This window comes from Agelaius phoeniceus, chromosome 6, assembly GCF_051311805.1.
Source record: "Agelaius phoeniceus isolate bAgePho1 chromosome 6, bAgePho1.hap1, whole genome shotgun sequence".
NCBI classification, from domain to species: domain Eukaryota; kingdom Metazoa; phylum Chordata; class Aves; order Passeriformes; family Icteridae; genus Agelaius; species Agelaius phoeniceus.
Genome location: NC_135270.1, coordinates 55,970,942 through 55,991,144, shown reverse-complemented (window position 1 = coordinate 55,991,144; position 20,203 = coordinate 55,970,942). Strand labels below are relative to the sequence as shown.

Sequence of the window (20,203 nt, the reverse complement as noted above, 5' to 3'; positions counted from 1 at the left end):
GCATCTGGGGACACGGTGAGTGCTGGCACTCTGGGGACACGGCCTGTGCTGGCATCTGGGGATATGGCCTGTGCTGGCATCTGGGGACACGGTGAGTGCTGGCACTCTGGGGACACGGCCTGTGCTGGCATCTGGGGACACGGTGAGTGCTGGCCCTTTGGGGACACAGCCTGTGTTGGCACTCTGGGGACACAACGAGTGCCGGCATTTAGGGGACACGGTGAGTGCTGGCACTCTGGGGACACAGTGTGTGCTGGCCCTTTGGGGACACAGCCTGTGCTGGCCCTTTGGGGACACAGTGTGTGCTGGCCCTTTGGGGACACAGCCTGTGTTGGCACTCTGGGGACACAATGAGTGCCGGCATCTAGGGGACACGGCCTGTGCCGGCACTCTGGGGACACGGCCTGTGCTGGCACTCTGGGGACATGGCTTGTGCTGGCACTCTGGGGACACAGGCTGTGCTGGCCCTTTGAGGCTGTGCTGGCCCTTAGGGGACAGTGCCTGTGCTGGCACCCCGGGCTGGCTGCCAGGGACAGCAGCGGGGACAGCAGGAAATGACTCAGGGTGCGCGCGGTTGCTGCTTGTGCTGAACGCGTCAGAGGCGCTTCCGGCACCCCTCGTTTCCCAGGAGAGCCACAGAAGGCAAGGCTGTGTTTCTAGCATGAAATGTGCCTGAAAATGTTGGCTACCCTTTGGTTTGTGTCCCTGATCTTCTGTCAGTTGAGAGAGGCCAGTTTTGTCTTTGTGGGTACCCCCAAATGTGCCGGTCGTGTCCAAATTCCCATGGGGCTGGAGGGTTGTCAGAACTGCCCAGCCTTGAAGCTGAATTGCATTATTTTGCCATTCAAATTTTGCCAGTCTTTTCCCCTGGAATGGTGAATTTGTTCATCTCAGATTGGAAATGAGTTACAAAGTCCCTCAGTTGTCTTATGCAGCCAGTTCTGACAGGTAGTGAGGGCTCAGGTGGCCCAAAGCACCTGCCCAAAAGAAAAAGTCCTGGAAGGTGGAGCCCAGCACCTTTGGAACCCCAGTAGTTCATTTCCCTGCTGAATCACAAGGGCTGAACCCTTTTTCTTTCCATTCTGTACCTTGGACAGGGCTGTAAAACCTGCTAATATGAGGGAAAGATGACGTACTCATCCTTCTCCCAGAGTAACAGTGCCAAACAGTTTTCCATCCATTCATCCAGTGCTCACACAAGCAAAGGCCAAGTTAAAAGCCCAGAGGAAAAGAGGGCTCTGATGCATCAGTGAATATTAACACTACAAGTTGCCCCCTAAAGCCCCTCTGCAGGCCCCTGCTTGTCTGAAGGCATAAAAATGGGATTTTAATCTTATAATTGATTTTTAATAATGTTTATTACTAACCTCAACTATTCATTCACCATTTACTGGCAATTTAACATTTTGTGAGTTTATGACTACTAATTAAACCTATTTAATACATGTTTATGAGCTCTGAAAGAATATAAGGGAAACTGAAAATTAATTCAAATCTAGGGTTAACTGAAAAAGTTAACCCTGTTCTGGTATACAGGTGGAGTTTCTAGCTTGGCATTGCAGAACTCCTTCCAGGGCCAGGGGAGCTGCAGAGCCACTTTAAAAGAGCCTTTTTCCAAATGCCCTGTTCCATCTACTGAGTAAGCAGGACAGAGTTCATGCCATGCTAATAGCACTGAGGTATCACCAGCATTACTGAAGTTATTACAGCAACTGTAATGTCACTGCTGAACAGTTTACTAGATTAAGGGTTGAAGTCTGCCAGTGCTTTATGGTATTCTTAATTCTAAGAACAGACTATGCACATCATTAAATAATTAACTGACTTAGTTTTGGAACACCCAACTTTGTTCCCTGCTTTCAACACATAAAATATCAGCTGCCATGCTTAGCATCTCTTTAAAACAAAAAGCCATATAAAATTTCCATATTCAGAATGGCCAGAGCAGCCAATAGATCAGTAACTTGTGTAAAAGTTACTGCCAATGAATAAATAAAGCTGTTGCAGTTGGCAGGGAACCAGCCTGGATTCTCCTGAGTGACAGTGAAGTGCATCCCCTGAGGCACCCAGGCACGCAGGAAGGTGGGCAATACTTGACAGTTTCCATAAAATTTTAAAAGGGCAGGGATTTACACCATTATTCACATCCTGAACTGCACCACTGCTGAGCTTTTACAAGCAGGGTGTGCATGGTGTAAGGGTGGCTGGATGAACCCAATGCGTGCTGTGACAATCAGCTTCCACAAGGTGATTTATTTCAGCCAGAAATCAATCCCAGAACGAAGCACTTTGCTGCCTCCACCCCTATCACCACAGCAGGCTTCACCAGACAGAAATTAAAACACTTTTATTCTGCTAAACCCCACTGAAAGTCCCCAAATGAAGAAAGGCTCTTCTCATTACAGCCAGCAGTGGCAAAGCCACAGGTCTCAGCTGATCCAAACTGGGACAACATGAGGAGAGATGGTGGCAAGGCACATTACAACACACCTGAGACTTGTGCAGACCTTGGCAGGGAAGGAAGGGCTTTGACTGAAGAGGCATTAAGGCCTGAAAGGTCATAGTTCAGGAGAGTCCACCAGAGTTACCTCTAAGTGTGGTTGCAGCTGCAGCATTTACTGTAAGAGACACAACTCTGCAGCAAAACTTGGCAGGGCAAAATTACAAAATTTGACTTCTCAACTAAACAGGAGAAACATCTTCTAATAACGTGGCCTTATGTCCCTCAAATACAGCAATATGTCACTTTCCTAAAGAATGTCTGTAGTCTATAGTACCGAGTCAGTAACAAAATGAAGGTAAATTGCGTTCAGTCCAAAAAAAAAAAAAGAAAAAAAATTGCATTTAGTTCAACAAACATCGCTACTGAAAAATTTCATTTTTAAGTTGTGTGTAGAAAAAATCTGCTTCTTCCTTGGGATTGTTATACACTGTGTGTTTTCATTTGATGATGGGGTCTTCAAAAAGAGGTTACAGGTGAAAAGGTGACCATGTCTGGAGTCCGGTGACACAGAAAGCTGAGTGAAAAAGAAAAACTTAATTGATTTTTTCCATCCTATAGGAGGTTAATCACCTTGCATATGCCAACCTAATTTTTATAAATTTTCATTAAAATAACATTTTAGAAATTTATTTTAATTTTTTAGAGGAAAAAATGGACATAAATATGAAGATAAATGGAAAACATCCCATTGTAAGATTTGACTTACTTCAAATTAGAAATAGCAACATATGGTTTTTAATGAATTTTTCTTTGAGACACCAAGCTGCAGGGTTTGTTCTTTCCCTTACGAGGTTATCCCAGAAAAATATTGTCCTTTTACCTTAACTTTGTACCACAATTCTTTTTTCTTTTGTTCCTTCTTTGTCTACCTCAAACCACTTCTCCTTTGTCTAAACCCTGTTCCTGTATTTTACACATTTCCAATGTGATTCAGCCACTGTGATCCCCCCTCACATACTCACTGAAGAAAGCAAAACTGAATTATGAAGGAATAAGTTTTTCAGTCCTTTTAAGTTTTATTTCTGAATTCTCCAGTCTATCATTTCTTATGTACAAGGTTCCCAGATCAGCTGTGTACCTTCACTGTCCACAGCAGTAAATAGAATAAAAGAGAGCAATGAAAAGTGTGTCTCAAACTCTCTGTCTCCACAACAGCTGCTCAGTTTTATCCTCCACTGAGGAAGGGACCAAGGCTTAAGTATATTCCTCCAAAATACCTTGCTAAAAAACAGAGTGAGGTGACTGAGGTGTTGGACAGCAATGGAGAATGACACAATTTTCCTTCCAGCTTGCATTGCTACAACAAGAAACAAACAAGTGCCAAGGTATCTTTTCTGAAACAGTCAGAGAGGTTCCAAAGACCAAAAACCAACTCCACATCCAGAAGTTTTACCAGCACCAAGCCATTACATGAGAACATGTGGTGGAACAGCAGGGAGGAAGGTGCTAAACACAAACACACTCCATGGTTCTCTGGAGTTCTCACTTCCAGAGCAGTCCTTACCTTGGTCTGGATCAATGCTTTGCAGTCATTAACACTGAATCCATCAAATTGAAAGTCCTCATTATCTTTGACATTTAATTCTTCAAAAATATCAGTCTGGTTCTCTGAAACATCCTAAAAACCATAATTTACATTTTATTTATTAATTTATTTATGCATTTCTCTCTGATTTCAATGCATACAACCAAAAGTTTCCCTCAAATAACAACCACTAAATTTTACTTTTTGAAGCTGTATTTTTTCATGTGTGTCCCTTTTCATCAAAACAATTTTATGCCAGAACCAGTTCCACAAATGATGCCTTACATTTCAGCTTTTGTATTTTTCAGACTCTGTACTGCATTAGTGTATAACTCTGAACTCTGTATAGAATGCTAGTTAGCTTTCTTCACATTTTGGTCAGACTAAACAATCCTTTTAGGCCCAAGAAACAAGGTCATCAACACAGCCTCAGGCCTAAAAAGTGTAAACAAAATTAAACTTGGGAGAGGAGCAAACAGGGGGAATGTGAAGCTAAAAATGGACAATTAACCTCTGAAATGCAAACAGACCAAACTTATACCCATCTGAGAAAACTGGTGACTGTTGTCCATCTTGGGTGCAGCCTCTGCAAGGCTTTGCACTGCCCAAGGAGAATCCTTTGAAAGCCTTTCAATAAATACCAAACTTTATTATCTAACTCTGTGTAGCCTCTGCTCCAGGTAGCCCCTCAAGGCATCACCTACACACATGAATCTGCGGCTTCAATTAAAAAAAAAAGCCATTTCCAATTAGTATTAGCCTTAATTAGCACCAAAGCATTGCCAAGAAATGCCTCTTAATCAGTATTGTTAAAAGCAATACAGTTTTCCAGAAATAGATAAGAATAATGATGTAAGTTTAAGCTGCCTAGGCATTGATTTAATGCTGGGGGGCAAGAAGGGAATAGAATGGGAGTTTAGCTATGTTAGAGAAATGTCTCCAATTTTCTCTCTGTTAAATTACAGTTCTACAAAGTGATTTTCAAGTGCAAAATAGATTTCTACCTTCAGCACCATCCTTCTGTTTGTATATAACTTGCATGAAAAGTCAAATACTCCCCTAAAATCATTATCTTGCCAACCCCATGCTTCAGCATTCAAATAATCAATTGTAATAGTTACTTCTGAAAATTACATGTGACTAATTAATCCCAGCTAAATAACTGAATTCTAAACCATCCCTGACACCTGTACCTTCTCAAAACAAGAGATTGTTAAACAGAGACATTTCTGTTTGAGATCTTTCAACGCCACTGCTTTGGTTTCAATCCAATTTGTAAGATACTTTCCCTCAAGCCTTACAAAAACAGAGGAATAATGTGAGGAAAGGGGAAGCTGAACACACTTTCAGTTTCTTCACAGTAAAATCATCCAGTAATTACTGTAACAGCCTCTCTGATTCAGATCTGTTTTTCACTTAACAGAAAGTGAATATAGATATTGGAGGCCGACAGTTTTCTTGCACTCTGAGCAAAAAAAAGTAAACAATCCTACTGCCCACACACCAGGGAGCTGCTTCTCCATCTCTACCAAAACTTCTGTACCACCAAACAACAGGGAACTGTGTTGGGCAGACTTCACTGTAAAGACAATTAAAGTGTGATCCTGCACAAGTTCATAGTTGCTTACACATGAAGATGAGAAAACACTAAGCTGTTGTCTTTAAAACTCCCTGTTAAAAAAAAAAACCAACCTTGTGACTCACCCAGATCTAGTCCCTCCTGCATCTGCATGTGCTGCTCACAGAAGATCAGATTCCCAGCCCAGTGTTTATGCTGGCAGAATGGAAAACCATTGTTCAATTACCTTTTGATTTGCATCTACTCCGAGAACACTCAAGAGGATTTCTTGGCAATGAGATTCACTCCAGGGATGTCTTGAGCTGGGGGTACTATCAAAGTCCCTGAGTGCTCTCCATACATTTCCAGAATCCATGCTAGGAAACAAAACACACTTTGAGGTTCCCAGTGAACATGTGCAACAGTTATTTTCACTACACACAGCTGTATACTAACCTTCACCTAACAAGGAACTTGTCTTAAAACTCTCTTGCACTTGTCCAAACTGCCAGCCCAATGCACTAATGAGCTGGCATGGCAATTAGTGGGAGCAGTAAGTCAGCAGAAGTGCTTGTTTGTGCTCCCCAGATAAGAGGGGCATTAGAAGCACATCCCAGAGACTGCTACATGCCAACAGCTCACAGTGTTCAGCTGTTCCTGTGAAATGTGGGCAGAGTTCAGCCCTGTCAGCTCTGCCCTTTGCCTTCTCTGTCTCTCAAGTCCTTCTCCATCCCACAGGTCACACTTCACCCCTGCAGCACCTGTCCCACACAACAAGGCAAAGGCACTCACTGCTGAAACACAGAGGAGAGAGCTCCCTTGGAGTGGTTCTTTGGGTCCTTACACTGCATTCATCACATATAAAAATTCAGTTGGGCTTTACTTAGTTTGCAGTTGTCATTGACCTTAGTTACTCATCACAGTGGATTAGGAAATTTTTGTTTTTACCTGTTTTTACCTAATAATGCAGTCCCCTTTACAATTATATTTCTCCACAAGTTTGATGCTGATTAAAATATAACACATATGCAGGGAACTTGGCTGAAAGGGTGCCCACATTAGAAGTTTTACCCACTTTTCTTCTGAGTCTTAGGACATTTCTCAAGTAGGGTCTGACACTCTTTTCTAGACACAAAGCCTCCAAGTTATGAAAAAATAACTGCAACGCTGTTCAGTAATTACAATACTGCTCTGAAGCTGCTGATCCTTAAAAACCATGTAACAGAGCTAGAAGTGTTCCAGCTGTTGCTGGAGAAAGCTTAGTTAATGATACTAATTGCTATTAACATAGCCCAGGAAAAAGCCAGATGCACCACAGATTCTGAAGCACATCTGGTTAAACATGAGAAGAAGTTACCAACTGGGAAAACTGAGAGGGGAAGAAAAAAAACCCAAGTTGTTAGTAGAAGCAGCAGCCTCCAATGATGAAGAAATAAGTGGGATGTGCTGTAAAGAAAGGACAAGCAAACAGGAAGAACAGGCTGCCTGTTGGGTTCTGGCATTCCAGAGGCTTAGTCATAAGGAGACACACCAACAGCAGGAAAAACCCTAAGCAGGAATTTGTAATTTTGATCTATTCCCTTCATTGTTTTCCAATGGCTAAGGCACCATCCACTTCCTTTAACAACGTGCTACAAAACTGGTCAGATCTATACACTGAAAGGCAAAGTACTAAAAAGATTTTTAAGTGCACCACTGATTTCTAAGTTATGAAACAGTGTAATTGATGAGGAACTTTTGCTTTCCTTTTTTTTTTTTTAACTGTTAATGTAAACTCATTGCCAAAGTTGATTCTTCAAAAGTTCAGGAATCCAAACATCTTCATTATTTGCATCAAGAACTTGCTCTAAGCTTCTTATGCACTCTCTGGACTGTGGCACAAAGACTTCTGGAAAGCCCAACTTAAATATCTCCTCATAGCTGTGGCCTTCCTAGAAAAAAAAAGAGATTTTTATTACATACATCATACAAGCCATCCCCATAGTTCATGAAGGACCTAGTCCAAAGACTACAATAATTCTAGAGATTGTCTTATTTGTTTTAGAATTACCATTACTATTACTAGTAGAGGGACTGAGCTCATGTTTCAGTGTTTTGAGTATTTTGAGTACTTAGAATTAGAGGAAGCAAGAGTCCCAGAGTTTCTGATGAACCTTAGCCTTCAACTTCCCAGCATTTTGGTCACAGACTTGCATATTTAACACTTGGGACTCCTCCTTCTGCTCAGCTAATTCAGTCTGGGTCAAATCTGATGTATCAATTCAACAGCTTGTTTTGCCAGCTCAGTATTCAAACACTCCTAATTCAAATGTAACACACCTGCCAAATGCTACAGTTACCAATAAATACTTGCACTGTGCAAGTCTGCAAAAAATCTGGGGTGAGGATGTTTCTGTATTCTTGCTTTGCACCGAACTTTTTCCAGCCTATGTTAAAAATCAGAGCCAGATTTAAATCCTTGTTCCTCCTCAAGGAGTGATGAGCAGGTTTGGAGGAATGGCCACAGCACAGGAGGGATCCAGACAGGCCTAGTGGAAGTAAGCACTAGTCAGTGGGGTTATCTGACAACTAAGAAATACATATACAAGGGAAAACATGCATAATTTACATCCTATCCTAGGGGCATGCCATCTGGTTTGGAAGCTGTATCCTTTTATTCCTTCAAGGAAGGAATTACTGCAATTCTCCAAATAAAAGCAAATTAATTGACTTCACCACCCTGCCCAGGGACTGCAATGCAGGAGCAGCAACGCTGTGTGAAAACTCAAGAATGGAGCCATTCAGTTTGGGGGTTTTGCCCAGCAATCAACAATTTAGTCTGAAAACCCTAAGCAAGGATACTCCATATTTTTATCGTTTCATTTATTTGTAATTTGAACAGCTGAAATATTTCCACTGTGTCATTGTAGTGAACTCAGACAGGTGGGGTGAATACTGACAGAGTATGGATTTAATCTAAGGATAAGTGGGCAAAATCAACAGAGCTGGTAGAGCTTCTGCACCTTTGACCATGCTTCAAGGAACAGAATCTGTGTCCAATGCTGCTCCTTCCCAAAGTAAGGCCTTGCTAAAATCCTGTCCTGATGATTCACTGCTGGGGCATTCAAAGACTCCTGGGTAAATTCCTTTGAGTCTTCCCCAAAGTGTCACAGTACTTTCAATCAGTTTGTAAATTATTTCAGCAGGGATACAATGGAGGATCCTGATGGATGCTCAAGAAGAAGAGCTCTCTGAAGTTACACTTGCTGAGGCATACATGGTCAAGGAAAAAAGCCAAACTTCCAGGTAGGCACCAAAAGTGAAGTGGGATGGGAGTCCAGGAAAAGCCAGGCAGCTGCTCTTGGCTTTGGGATGGGGGGGTTACAGCCCCAGGGGGAGCATCGAGGGAAGCACAGCTCTGCCTCAATGGCAGCATCTCCCTGGAGCCTTGGTGCTGCTCCAACACACATTCCAGTCACTGACTTTTAGTTTGGCCAAGACAGATCAAGAGATTTTTTTTATTACCTTTATTACTGTCTATTTCAGTGAGTGTTTCTGAAACAAAGTTTGGGTATATTTCCATTTATCTTGTGGCTTTCTACTAATTATAAAATATCTATGTGCAAAGTTCATGTCAGTACTTTCTGAACAAATCCTCTATATCCTATTATATCAAAATACCCCATGGCTTAAACACATGCACCAGTCCCTCTCTCAAAGGCCAGTGTTTAAAGAGCACATGAAAAATCCTCGAAGTTTTCAATCCTGTAGGCAAAATACCCAGCTACTGCAAGGAAATTAATGATTGTTTCCATCTTAAAGCACATGATTCTGATGCCAACTGATGCCATTTAATTAACTGAAGCAATAAATACTCAAGGTGAGACCTCTGACCTGAGATGATTTCTAGAGGTCCCTTCCAACCCACCTGGCCTTTTTCTATTGATCACACAGAAGCCAGAGTCCCTGTCCAAAGATTTTATGATCTCAAACTAACAATGCAAAAAGCACAGGGATAAAGAACCAGCTACACATATATTCTACACTCCAAGGAATACCCAGCAGCTCTGTGGTTCTTTCTCTACCTTGAGATGAGAAAAGACAACTTGAAACTCTAAGCATGGTTAACTGATTTAACTCGTACTGGACATTTCCTTCTGCCTTTAACAAATGCAAAGTAAAGAAAAGGCTTCAGTAAGATTAAGATCTGCTGCTTTTGGAAAGAAACCAAGCAACCTGCTATATTCCATTTCAGCTTCAGTCATTACAACATTCTCTTTCTCCAACAGAAGGGCTCTTGTCCGCCACTTCCAGCATTACAAAACATTTGAGTTCTCTGTTTGTGCACACCAATAACCAGGTGTTTTGTGTATCTACTTTCAATCAGTGTGGGCAGCTTTTCCCACCTGCATCTTTGTGTTTTTACTAGTAATACCTCTGCAACAAGTAAAATTCCTAGGCAAAGGGCAAGGAATCCTGTCTCCAGGAAAGTGTCAGTCCCCTGTGCACACTAAAACTCACCCAACAGACTACAAGCAGTAAGTTATTACTGCTACAGATTAACCCCATGGAAGTCTCAGCTGATTGTTCTCTCTTTTCAAATGTTGTCATTTAGGATGAAAGTAGTAAGAACAAGGAGATCTTGTTCTGTATTTCTATGTTCTTTCTGCCCTTTTGCTACTTTTCTTCCCTTTGCTGATGCATGTTTGGTCCACATGGAAACACATTTATCCCCACAATATATAACCCTTCACCTGAACTTTTTTTTGTGCTTATAAGAATTCATTGCATTATTTACTCAAAATTTTAGCTCTAACATTGTAAGAGTGAATGTTATATCCTATGCTAAAATATGAATTATATTATTTTTACTAATGTCTTGTGTGTCACCACCAGACTAAAATTCCAGAAAAACTGTTGATATTATTCAGAGAGTATACTAAATAACAAAAATACATTGTTTTAGCCAATTTCTAACTCAATGACAGGTGGGTTTACCTCAATAGGTTTGCAGACAACTCACAGAATTTCTGTCCACCCCGCTTTTGTCACCCACCTTCCGGATTTGTTGTTTCTTATGCTCTTTCTCGTCTAAATTTTACACTGCATGTCCTTCAGGGCAAGGTTCATGGTGCCTACGTGCTTCCTTGCCTATGTGCCTACTTATTCCTAGTGCCTAGAAGCAAAACAGTGCATTACATTCTTTAAAGCTCTCCAGCAGCACAGCTTAAGTATTTGTCAAACACTGCAAAGAAGTTGCTTTTGTTCCACTTGAGGTAGCTGCGAAGTAGCTGGACAATTTCCCTGCATGTGCAGATTACCCACTACAGAGAAGACAGATACAGACCCGGGGGTGTAGGAAGCAGAAGCACAAACATTTCAGGTCCTTGGTTTGCTGGGCACACGTACCTCACCCAGAGAGCCCGAAGCCTCCTGCATGCCCTGGCACAGAGATGGCTCCGCACACACGTGGGCAGCAGAAATGCTGCTCAGCTCCAGATCGGCTCCCGGATTTGTTGCTGACTTCACCAAAACTTCAGGTTTATCACTGAATCTCTCTGATTTGTCTACGGGCTCCGTGAAGCCTTCAAAATCACCCCAGGAACCGCTGGGTTCTGAGGTACTAAAGCTGCTCTCAGAAAACTCCTCGCAACTTCTCCCTTCGCTGTTCATTGCAGGAAGGCTTTGCTGCAGTGCTTCAAGATTAAAAAATTCTTCATTCCTTGTTCTTTCGTTCCAGTCACAGCCATTTTCATTGAGACACACTCCACCTGCCTCAGCTGCCAGGTCTTTTGGGGGCTCACAGTGTGGTATGTCCGTGTTACCAAGACTTTCTACCACCGACAAGTTCTGCATCTCTGTTCAAGAGAACAAAAATTATTTGTTGAAATCTGCACTGCAAAAAGGTTACTGAAGTTCAGTTGCATCAGAAATATGAGTGTTTCCAAAACAAAATCAAATTCTTCATTTCACTCCAAAGAATAACAACACTGCTGAAACAAAACAGGATGTCCTTCAGCCTCTCCTCCAGTACTCGGCATGTGCAGTTATTCGGCCTCACTTTCTGGGCAGAGTATTAAGCCTGCAAAGAAAGGATTATAAATAAATACCTCTGTGATAAGGCCTGTGTAGGAATAAAGATAGCTGATAAGGTAGGAGAAAGAATGCCTGGGTTAAAATAAACACATTCCAGCATTATCCACTGAAAATTGCTGTAGGCAAAATTATTTAAAATTTACACAGAACTATCTGCCCACACCACAAGAAAGCCATTAAAGTAGTGAACAATACCCAGCAAATACATAACAGAAGTCACTGGATTATTAACTCAGAACTGACTGAGCACACTGGAGACAAACTAAAACAACTACAGTCAACATCCAACACTTTAAAAATATTTTCTGTGACTACTTCATCCACCTCGTGCAAACTCAAATAATGCAAACTCAAATAATGCTATTTCTGCCGGCACAGGCTGCCCCATCCCAAAGACTAGAACCCTGTAAAAATACAGTATTTCCAGCTATATAGGTAATTGAGACAGATCTAATAAATTCAGTTTGGCATCTGTAAACGATACAGACCGTGCTGCATTGGCCATGTTAGGTTAACCCCATCTCCTCAAGCATTTTCCCGAGCTGGTTTGGGGGGCGGGTTAAAAAGCACTCACTAAACGCTCCTCTCACCGACCTGCCGCGGTGCTTAACAGACCCGAATGTGTGTTTGTCCCCTGGGTTTCCTTCGGAGGCGGACCGGGCACAGAGCAGGGGTGCGGCAGGTCCCTGGCCTGCCCGCAGGGACGCGCTGGAGTCCCCGGGGAGCGACAGGGCGGGGGACGCGCGTCCGGAGCCGCGGGCGCTTCCCCGGGGCGGCGGCTGCTCCGCCCGCGGTGTCACCGGGGCGGGCAGGGAGATGTCACCGGGGCGGGCAGGGAGATGTCACCGGTGCGGGCAGGGAGATGTCACCGGGGCGGGCAGGGAGGTGTCACCTGTGAGGGCAGGGAGATGTCACCGGTGCAAGCGGGGAGATGTCACCGGGGCGGGCAGGGAGGTGTCACCTGTGAGGGCAGGGAGGTGTCACCGGTGAGGGCAGGGAGATGTCACCGGAGAGGGCAGGGAGATGTCACCGGTGCGGGCAGGGAGATGTTACCGGGGCGGGCAGGGAGATGTCACCGGTGCAAGCGGGGAGATGTCACCGGGGCGGACACGGAGATGTCACCGGGGCGGGCAGGGAGGTGTCACCGGTGCAAGCGGGGAGATGTCACCTCTACAAGCAGGGAGGTGTCACCGGTGCGGGCAGGGAGGTGTCACCGGTGCGGACACGGAGATGTCACCTGTACAAGCAGGGAGGTGTCACCTGTGCGGGCAGGGAGCAGCCTCTCCACAGCAGCCTCTCCACAGCAGCCTCTCCCCGAGCAGCCTCTCCCCGAGCAGCCCCGCCGCCGCCCGCAGGTCGCCAGGGGCGGGCCGAGGTGTGCGGGGCGGGCGGCGGGGCCGGCACCGCCCGGGGACAGCCGAGCCCTCCCTCGGTGCCTCCCTGCCCATGGAGGCTCAGCGCATCCCCCGCGCCCGCTGTCTGTCTGTCCGCCCTCGCTCCGCTTCCACCGGCGCCTCTCCGTGCTCGCCCCCGGGCCTCGCTCGCAGCCGCATCCCCCGGGTTACAGCCGCGCTGCCCGCCCGGAAGAGGCTGGGGTTCAAACAGTGGTGTGGAAAAAAAAAAAAAATTCACTCTTTTTTTCCTCCCCCAGCTTCTTGCTGCGGCCTGGCAGGCTAAGGAAGCACGTTTTGATAGTGGGGTTCCTGTTTGCCTTTCATTTGAGACTAGCTAAAATTCCCACATAGCTGGAAAGTTCCAGGATACAGATTTTTTAAGAGTGACAATCAGTCCACCCATTAACAGAACTTCAGGATTAAACAGTAGGAACAGACCAACAACAACCTTCTTCCTTCCCGTCTTCTTTTGCCCCCCGAGGTATTTGGGTGTCTCTGCCGAGGCTGAGGCTTGATCCCCTCCCGACAGGTAAAGCCAGAAGCTGTGGGTCCAGTGCTGCACACAGTTCACCCCACGGCCTGGTGACCATCCCATCCCATCCCATCCCATCCCATCCCATCCCATCCCATCCCATCCCACCCACTTGGTGAGGAACAGGGTGAGGGCTGGAGGCTGCGTGCCCCCGGCTGGCTGCTCCCAGGCCTGGGGGTCAGAGGGAATGGCACCAAGAAAACTCCTCAGCTCCCTGTCCTCAGGCTGGGTTAGACATCTGGGTAGTCCCAAGGAACAGAGGACAGTTGTAAAAGCAAGGAAAGAGGTTTTCTGGAGCAAGGCCCGAAGTAAAAAGCTTTTTCTAGGCACTACAGTTCATACGTTTTCCAGCCCAGACAGACACATGCACTCCTCCCACGCATCTGACTCTCATTCCAGGCTCTAGTGCTTCATCCGAGGGCAAGAGGCTGGATTTGGGAGCCATGCCCAGACGCAGAGCCAAAGAAACTTTATTGGCAACTGTCTGAAAGGTTTTTTTAATTTGTTTTCTTTCTGCCGCGGAGCGGTTCCTGCCATCCCGCGGCTGCTCTCAGGATGTCGGACCGGCTCGGCGGGGCTGACTCAGCCCGGAGCGCCCGACCCCGGCCGGGGCCGCGGGGACCTCAGGGCTTCCAGCCCTCCCTTCAGTGTTCGAGGGAAATCAACATTTTTTTGCAGTGACTGAGATTGGTTTGCTCGGCTTCACGCTTTCACCTTTGTCTTCTCGAAGGAAAGGCCACCAAGAGGCGGCACACAGGCTGAGGTGATGCTCTCCTCCGCCCGGCGGGGAAGGGCTGCGTGGCTCTGCAAACCCTGCCGGGTTCAAGGTGTGTCTGCAGCACAGCGAGGAGCTGGGGCAGAGCCGGGCATCTGCAGAAGCTGCCACAGGCTTCTGACACCAGAATGTGGGAACAGAGGGAAGCTCCAGCTCCTTCTTCCCAAGGTAACGTCAGAAACTCTGTGAAGGGCTGGCCAGGTAACGCTGCTGTTTGTGTCTCCCCAGCACACCTCACAACCCACCTGGGAAAACCCAGCTGCCAGCCCTGGCTCCCTGCAGGGAACAATTGGCTGCAGCATCTGCTGGGTGTAAGCACTGCTGCCTTCTGCTCTCAGGCAAATGCTGCTGAAAACGCACACAAACGCAAGAAAAACCTGCACTGGTGTGGTTTGGGAAGGTTTTCACTTCAAAAGGGGTCAGTGGGAAGTAGAGATGTCCTGCAAAAGGGATTTCACCTGCCCTGGTCTGAGTTCAGTCCTCTGGACTCAGCTGAGTGTGTGACAGCTGCTCCTGGGATCACCAGCTCCTGTTTAAATGACACTGGGTTAAGTTAGAAGCATCAACACAGTTGGATTAAGAATTTTCCCCTCTGAAGTATAATGGAATAAAATTCCTGTTATCTGCTTGGGGGAAAAAAAGATTTTTACAGCTTTGTCAGACCAGGCCTTGTGCATAATTACTGCATTAAATAAGTATTTTCCTTTTGAACTATCATCGTGGGGGTTTGGTTTATTCTTTTTGGTTATTTTTGTTTTTAATAATTCAGTCCTTATTTAAAAGGTAAAGAGGTCAAAAGCTTCAGACATGGACTATAAGCTTATATTTAGACACACACGTATGCATCTACCAGAGCAGAATATCATTACTCAAAAATTCACCAGTGCAAACAACTGAATTGACTGAACACTGATCTTTAATTATTATTACTGCTCCTCTCAGCATTTCCTACTGGAAAATCATTAGTTTACTACACATACTCTAGAATTATTATCTTTTTATCCTTTTTAAAAATACCAATCTGCAGTGAAAAATTTCAACATAATAACTGAAAAGTGTTTACTTTCAGGTCAAATCACCACTATGCTGCTGTATTACAAACTTGTGCTTGCTTATGGAAGACCTGGTCCTGGATTATTGAATTGTGTGGCTCCCTTGTAAATGACAAGGATTGGTTTTTTATGGATTGTTTTTTCCTTAATTAATTTTTTCTTTTGGAAAAAAATATAAGCAAGAGATACTTTTGTATGCAGAATTTTCAGATTTGTCTGAGTTTACTTAATTGAAGTTTTAAACAACATTAACTTGCTATTTAAAGGACTGAAATATTTAATTTGTATTAAATACTTGGATGTCTTTTCTTGTAAAAAACAATACATTTAGCTGAACTGACGTAAAATGTCACTTAGAAAATAGAAGCAAACATGTTTTCAGAAGCAAATAAATAATTTTGAATGACTCAGAATGGCATTTCAATAAATGAGCTGCCTTTTCAGTTAGTGATTGGTTTTCTTTTCATCCTCAGTACCCCGAGTTTAGAATGTAGGACGTCACCAATTTTTTTCAGAATAATACAGAATGCTCATCCTTTTGAAAATCCACTGCAGAGATCAGGTCTAAATACTGATCCAATTGACTGTCTGTGGCTTACATTTGAAGATGGGCTTGATTTTTCCACTGAAGTCGCTCCTGGAGGCACAGAGGGTTTGCCATACCTTCTCCCCTCTTTGCTTTGCTGCAGGTATGGATGGTTGGAAAGGATGGTAAATCCATCCTCTTCTTCCTGATTCACACGTGAGAAGAGCAGCTCTTTGGGGCAAACTTTCCCCTCCCCAGTGCAGGGTTTGGATTCCTGTTTTCCCTGTGGAATATTGCCCTGTGTGCTATCCCAGTGTGCTGGGAGCTGCTGGCAGGAAGGAGCCACCTGCAGCTCCGAGCAGTGCCTGGGCTGAGAGATGAACCAGGATTTTTCCAACAGCAGATGGCAGCTCTTCCTTGTCTCTCTTTTGTGCACACAACACATCTGTCAGTGCTCCTGAGCAGGGGAAGTGATTAATCCCCTCCACACTCCACTCTATAAAGGTATTGGAGCACCTTCTTTGTGTGCTGACCACAGACAATCCATCCCACAGGACCCCTTCACTGATGGGCTGTCAGTGCAGAAGTGATAAAGAAAGTGACATCCAGTGTGGAAGGTGTACTTTTCATCCTTCTCTTCTTGTCTCAGGTTGAAAGACATGGGAGCTGTAGTCCACCTCTCAAAAAAGCAAGATGTGCAAGAGGCATCAGCGCCCTGTGTTCAGTGGCTGCCTTCATGTGGGTGTTTGCCCACCATTGTGGCTCCAAAGCAAAGCTCACATTTGCTTTGACAGTTACTCTGTTCTCAGAGTGATTTTGGGGAGCACAAAATGGGGAAAGGCAGTGAAACAGTGAAACCCTGTTCCACCCTGGCACTTGATGGAAACATCATCTTCCAAATCCAGTGGGCAGCACCACTTCAGGATCTCCCAGCAATTCACATAGCACATGTGCTGAGACAAGACTCTCAAACTAGTCTTGTGTGACTCTCAGAGCTCCCACGAGATCCCAAAGTGGGTTTTGTGCCTATATGAAAAGGGCCAAGTGTCACAGGCACCTTCCTCTGGCCAGCATTTGCCTGTCTTCCACTCTGCCCAGTGACACTGCTGGCTTGAAATCCTTTCCTCTCTTCAGCTGCTTTCCCTTCTGTTGTCAGTCCCACTTGCTGAACCCCTCAATTATTTTATCAGATCTTTTTTTTACTATCCATTTGCCAACTGTTCTCTCTTCTGCCTTCAGTCTCCAGAAAACCCAGAGAGCTGTGGCTTGGGCCCCTGATGGAAGTGCTGGTGCTTTTTATTCAGTGAGCAGGACATGAGAGGGACAAAGGTTTCCTGGGTAGCAGGATAATTTGCTGGTAGAAGCAGAGATTGCTAATGTTATGACTGTATGAGAGCACTGGCCAGCAACAGATTTCAGAGAATAAAGGGGATCCTCTTGAAGTGCCATTACACTGCACTGAGAGCACAGCAGACACTCACCTGCTCTGAGAGCACAACACAGCTCACATGGACTCTGTCACCATGCTGGAGGACCTGGGGAAGTGACAGTGCTTTGATGTGGCTCCAGGGTGCTATTCTTGGATCCCACAGAAGATCCCTTCAAGGCCACACTGTAAGGTGCCTTTTGCACCTCCTGCCCTCATCAGCTGGAACCAGCCCCCTGTGTCCACACTCCTGTTCCCAACACAGTGAGTGCTGCTTTTCTATACAGGTTACTTGGCAGGGGCCAAAGCTTCTGAAGGAATTACAGCTCTGGGCTCAGATCTGCAGGGCAGTGATAAATATCACCAGACTGCCCAGGAGTGCTGGCACACCTCTAAAAGCAATTCCACAGGGGCTGTGAGCTGCAGGAGAAATAACTCACACAGCACCTACGTGAAAATACCAACAGTGATCACATCTGCCTGCCCAGCCCTGATCCAGACATTGCCATGTTTGTGTTAGACAAATGGTGGGATGGCTCCTTCCCTCCTTCAGGGGGCTGGCAGATATCCAAGGTGCCAGACTGGCTTCTAGAGGCTCTGGAGAGGTGACATGCCCTGACAACAGTGTCTTCCTCCAGAGCCACCAAGATGTTGCACACACATCCCACAGGAAGGCCAGGAGCCAGAGGTGGAAGCAGTTCAGCACCTTCCATGACTGATGTACAAGACCAGTACTTATTGCACCAAATTATTTATTATTGTGCACATAACAATGGCCATCTAAGCATCTTGCTTCCTATGATCAACTCAGCCAAGAAAAGGATCTTAAAGAAGACAATTATACATTTCTTTTTGCTCTGAAACCTCCAGCTCCTGCTTCTCTTAATGCTGTGTTCCTTTCCTACTTCAATTTCTCTTGGTTTGAGTGTAGTCAAAGCAGAAAAAGGAGGAGCATGCGTTCTCCTTTGGTACCTTCTCCTGTGGTCCCTTTTCTGGACACAGGTGAAAGTGGGCCCTACACTCCCTGAACCTGCTACCTAAGCCACATCTTCAAGAAGGGGGTTGTTTAAATGTAAGACATTAACCATGGGGTGTGGTACCACACTTGGGTTGTATTTGATGATTCACACCCACCTACCTATACCTGCTCCTCTATTAAAATTTCCCACTAAGCTGCTGCTCTGCTCTGCTTTTCTGCTGATCTTTCAAAATCATCACATTTATATATGAAGTCTCTGCTGCCCACAGAGGTTCTTCAGGTACATAGACATTAATTTGCTGGGAGCATGCTTGGCAATTTTTGCCAGTCCCCTGCATGCCCTGTAAGCCGAGCCGTGATCGCTGCGGTCTGCAGCTCACTAATCCTCTGTTTTAATGCCTGATTAGGTCCCAAATCCATCATTGTTAGAGAGAGGTGGGTGTGGGGAGGGCAGGAGGATTTCATCCTCTCAGCTGAGAGTTAAGCTGCTGGAGGTTCACCAGCCTGGTGCTGTACCAGTGTATTAATTAGCTTGCCTGGAAATTTCGTTGGTGCTGCTCAGTGAGGTTGTGGGAAGGTCACACAATCCATTAGAAGTGCTGTGCTTCAACCTGAAGTCATTACATTTGACACTTAGCAAATCCCTAGGAAAAAAAGAATCAAATAAAGCATTAGCATAAAAATATTTTAAAAACTCAAGTTCCCACTTCAAGCAGCACGTGAAAGAACACAAAATCATGATAATCAGCATCTTCGTAGCTCCTTCATTACAAGGATCTTGCTTCTTCATTCTGCAAGTGAGCTCTGCAGGGGCTGTAAGCTTGGTGCACTGGTGGTCATCACTGCACTTTGCATGGGGGAAAGCTCACCACTCTGCCTTGCAGGGGGGAAACACCATCAAAGATGGGTTAAGTTATCTGCCCCTAAAAGGAGACACCAAGTCCCTGACAGACATCTCCATGTCCCAAACACTGTGAAATTAAATTGTCAGTAAAGGTGTCATTTTTTTGCTTAAAATGTAGCACTGCAGTATGAATGAAAAATGCATGCCATCCTCCCATGCTGAGAGGAGTGGCCAATACCCCAGAGGGCTGTGCAGCCCTTCAGAAAGACCTCAACAGGTTGGAGAGATGGGCAGAGAAGAACCTGCTGAGATTCAACAAATGCAAATGCAGGTCCTGCACCTGGGGAGGAACAACCCCAGGCACAGCATAGGCTGGGACTGACCTGTGGAAAGCAGCTCTGTGGAGAGGGACCTGTGGCCAAGAAGAGCAGTGGGATCCTGGGGTGCCTTAAGAAGAGCATTGGCAGAAGGTCAGGGAGGTGATCCTGCCCCTCTCCTCAGCCCTGGTGGAGTGCTGTGTCCAATTCTGGGCTCCTCAGGACAAGACATGGAGGTCCTGGAGCGGGTCCAGCAGAGGGTGACAAAGATGCTGAAGGGTCTGGAGCATCTCTCATTAGGAAAGGCTGAGGGAGCTGGGCCTGTCCAGCCTTGAGAGGAGACAACTGGGAGGGGACCTCATCAATGTCTGTCAGTATCTGAGGAGAGGGTGGCAAGAGAGAGGATGGACCAGGCTCTGCTTGGTTGTGCCAAGCTATGGTGTTGTATTTGCTTGGCCCCCAGAAGTGGGAAGGAATGATGCATCTGACTCCATGTTCCCAGAAGGCTAATTTACTATTTTATGATACTATATTATATTAAAGAATACCAAACTAACTATACCAAAGAATACAGAAAGGATACTTACAGAAGGCAAAAAAGATAATAATGAAAACTTGTGACTCTTTCCAGGGCCCTGACACAGCTTGACCCTGATTGGCCATTGAGTCAAAACAATTCACAGAAATCCAATGAAAC

At 45.3% G+C, this 20,203-nt stretch overlaps 1 protein-coding gene across 2 annotated transcripts; it reads right to left on the bottom strand.

Annotated features, from left to right (window-relative positions):
- Positions 1-2,332: 2,332 nt before the first annotated feature.
- CLBA1 (clathrin binding box of aftiphilin containing 1) lies at positions 2,333-12,520 on the bottom strand. Of its 2 annotated transcripts, none has more exons than XM_077180776.1 (6): positions 12,256-12,520; positions 10,975-11,647; positions 7,369-7,517; positions 5,834-5,963; positions 4,008-4,121; positions 2,333-3,017 (listed from the first exon to the last, which is right to left on the bottom strand). In XM_077180776.1, exons 2-6 carry the CDS (start codon positions 11,419-11,421, stop codon positions 2,850-2,852), a joined length of 1,008 nt encoding a protein of 335 aa, XP_077036891.1. In that variant the 5' UTR covers positions 11,422-11,647; positions 12,256-12,520; the 3' UTR covers positions 2,333-2,849. The 2 variants fall into 2 exon arrangements, with proteins under 2 accessions (XP_077036891.1, XP_054491785.2); XM_054635810.2 differs by having other exon boundaries at positions 10,975-11,423.
- Positions 12,521-20,203: the final 7,683 nt, after the last annotated feature.

Coding starts and splice junctions, on each gene's coding strand:
- CLBA1 (XM_077180776.1), bottom strand. CDS start 11,421: ATGCAGAACTTGTCGGTGGTAGAAAGTCTTGGTAACACGGACATACCA. Junction 7,518..10,974: donor CTTCGGGCTCTCTGGGTGAG/GTACGTGTGCCC, acceptor TTTTTTTTCTAG/GAAGGCCACAGCTATGAGGA. Junction 3,018..4,007: donor AAGCATTGATCCAGACCAAG/GTAAGGACTGCT, acceptor TTTTTCACTCAG/CTTTCTGTGTCACCGGACTC.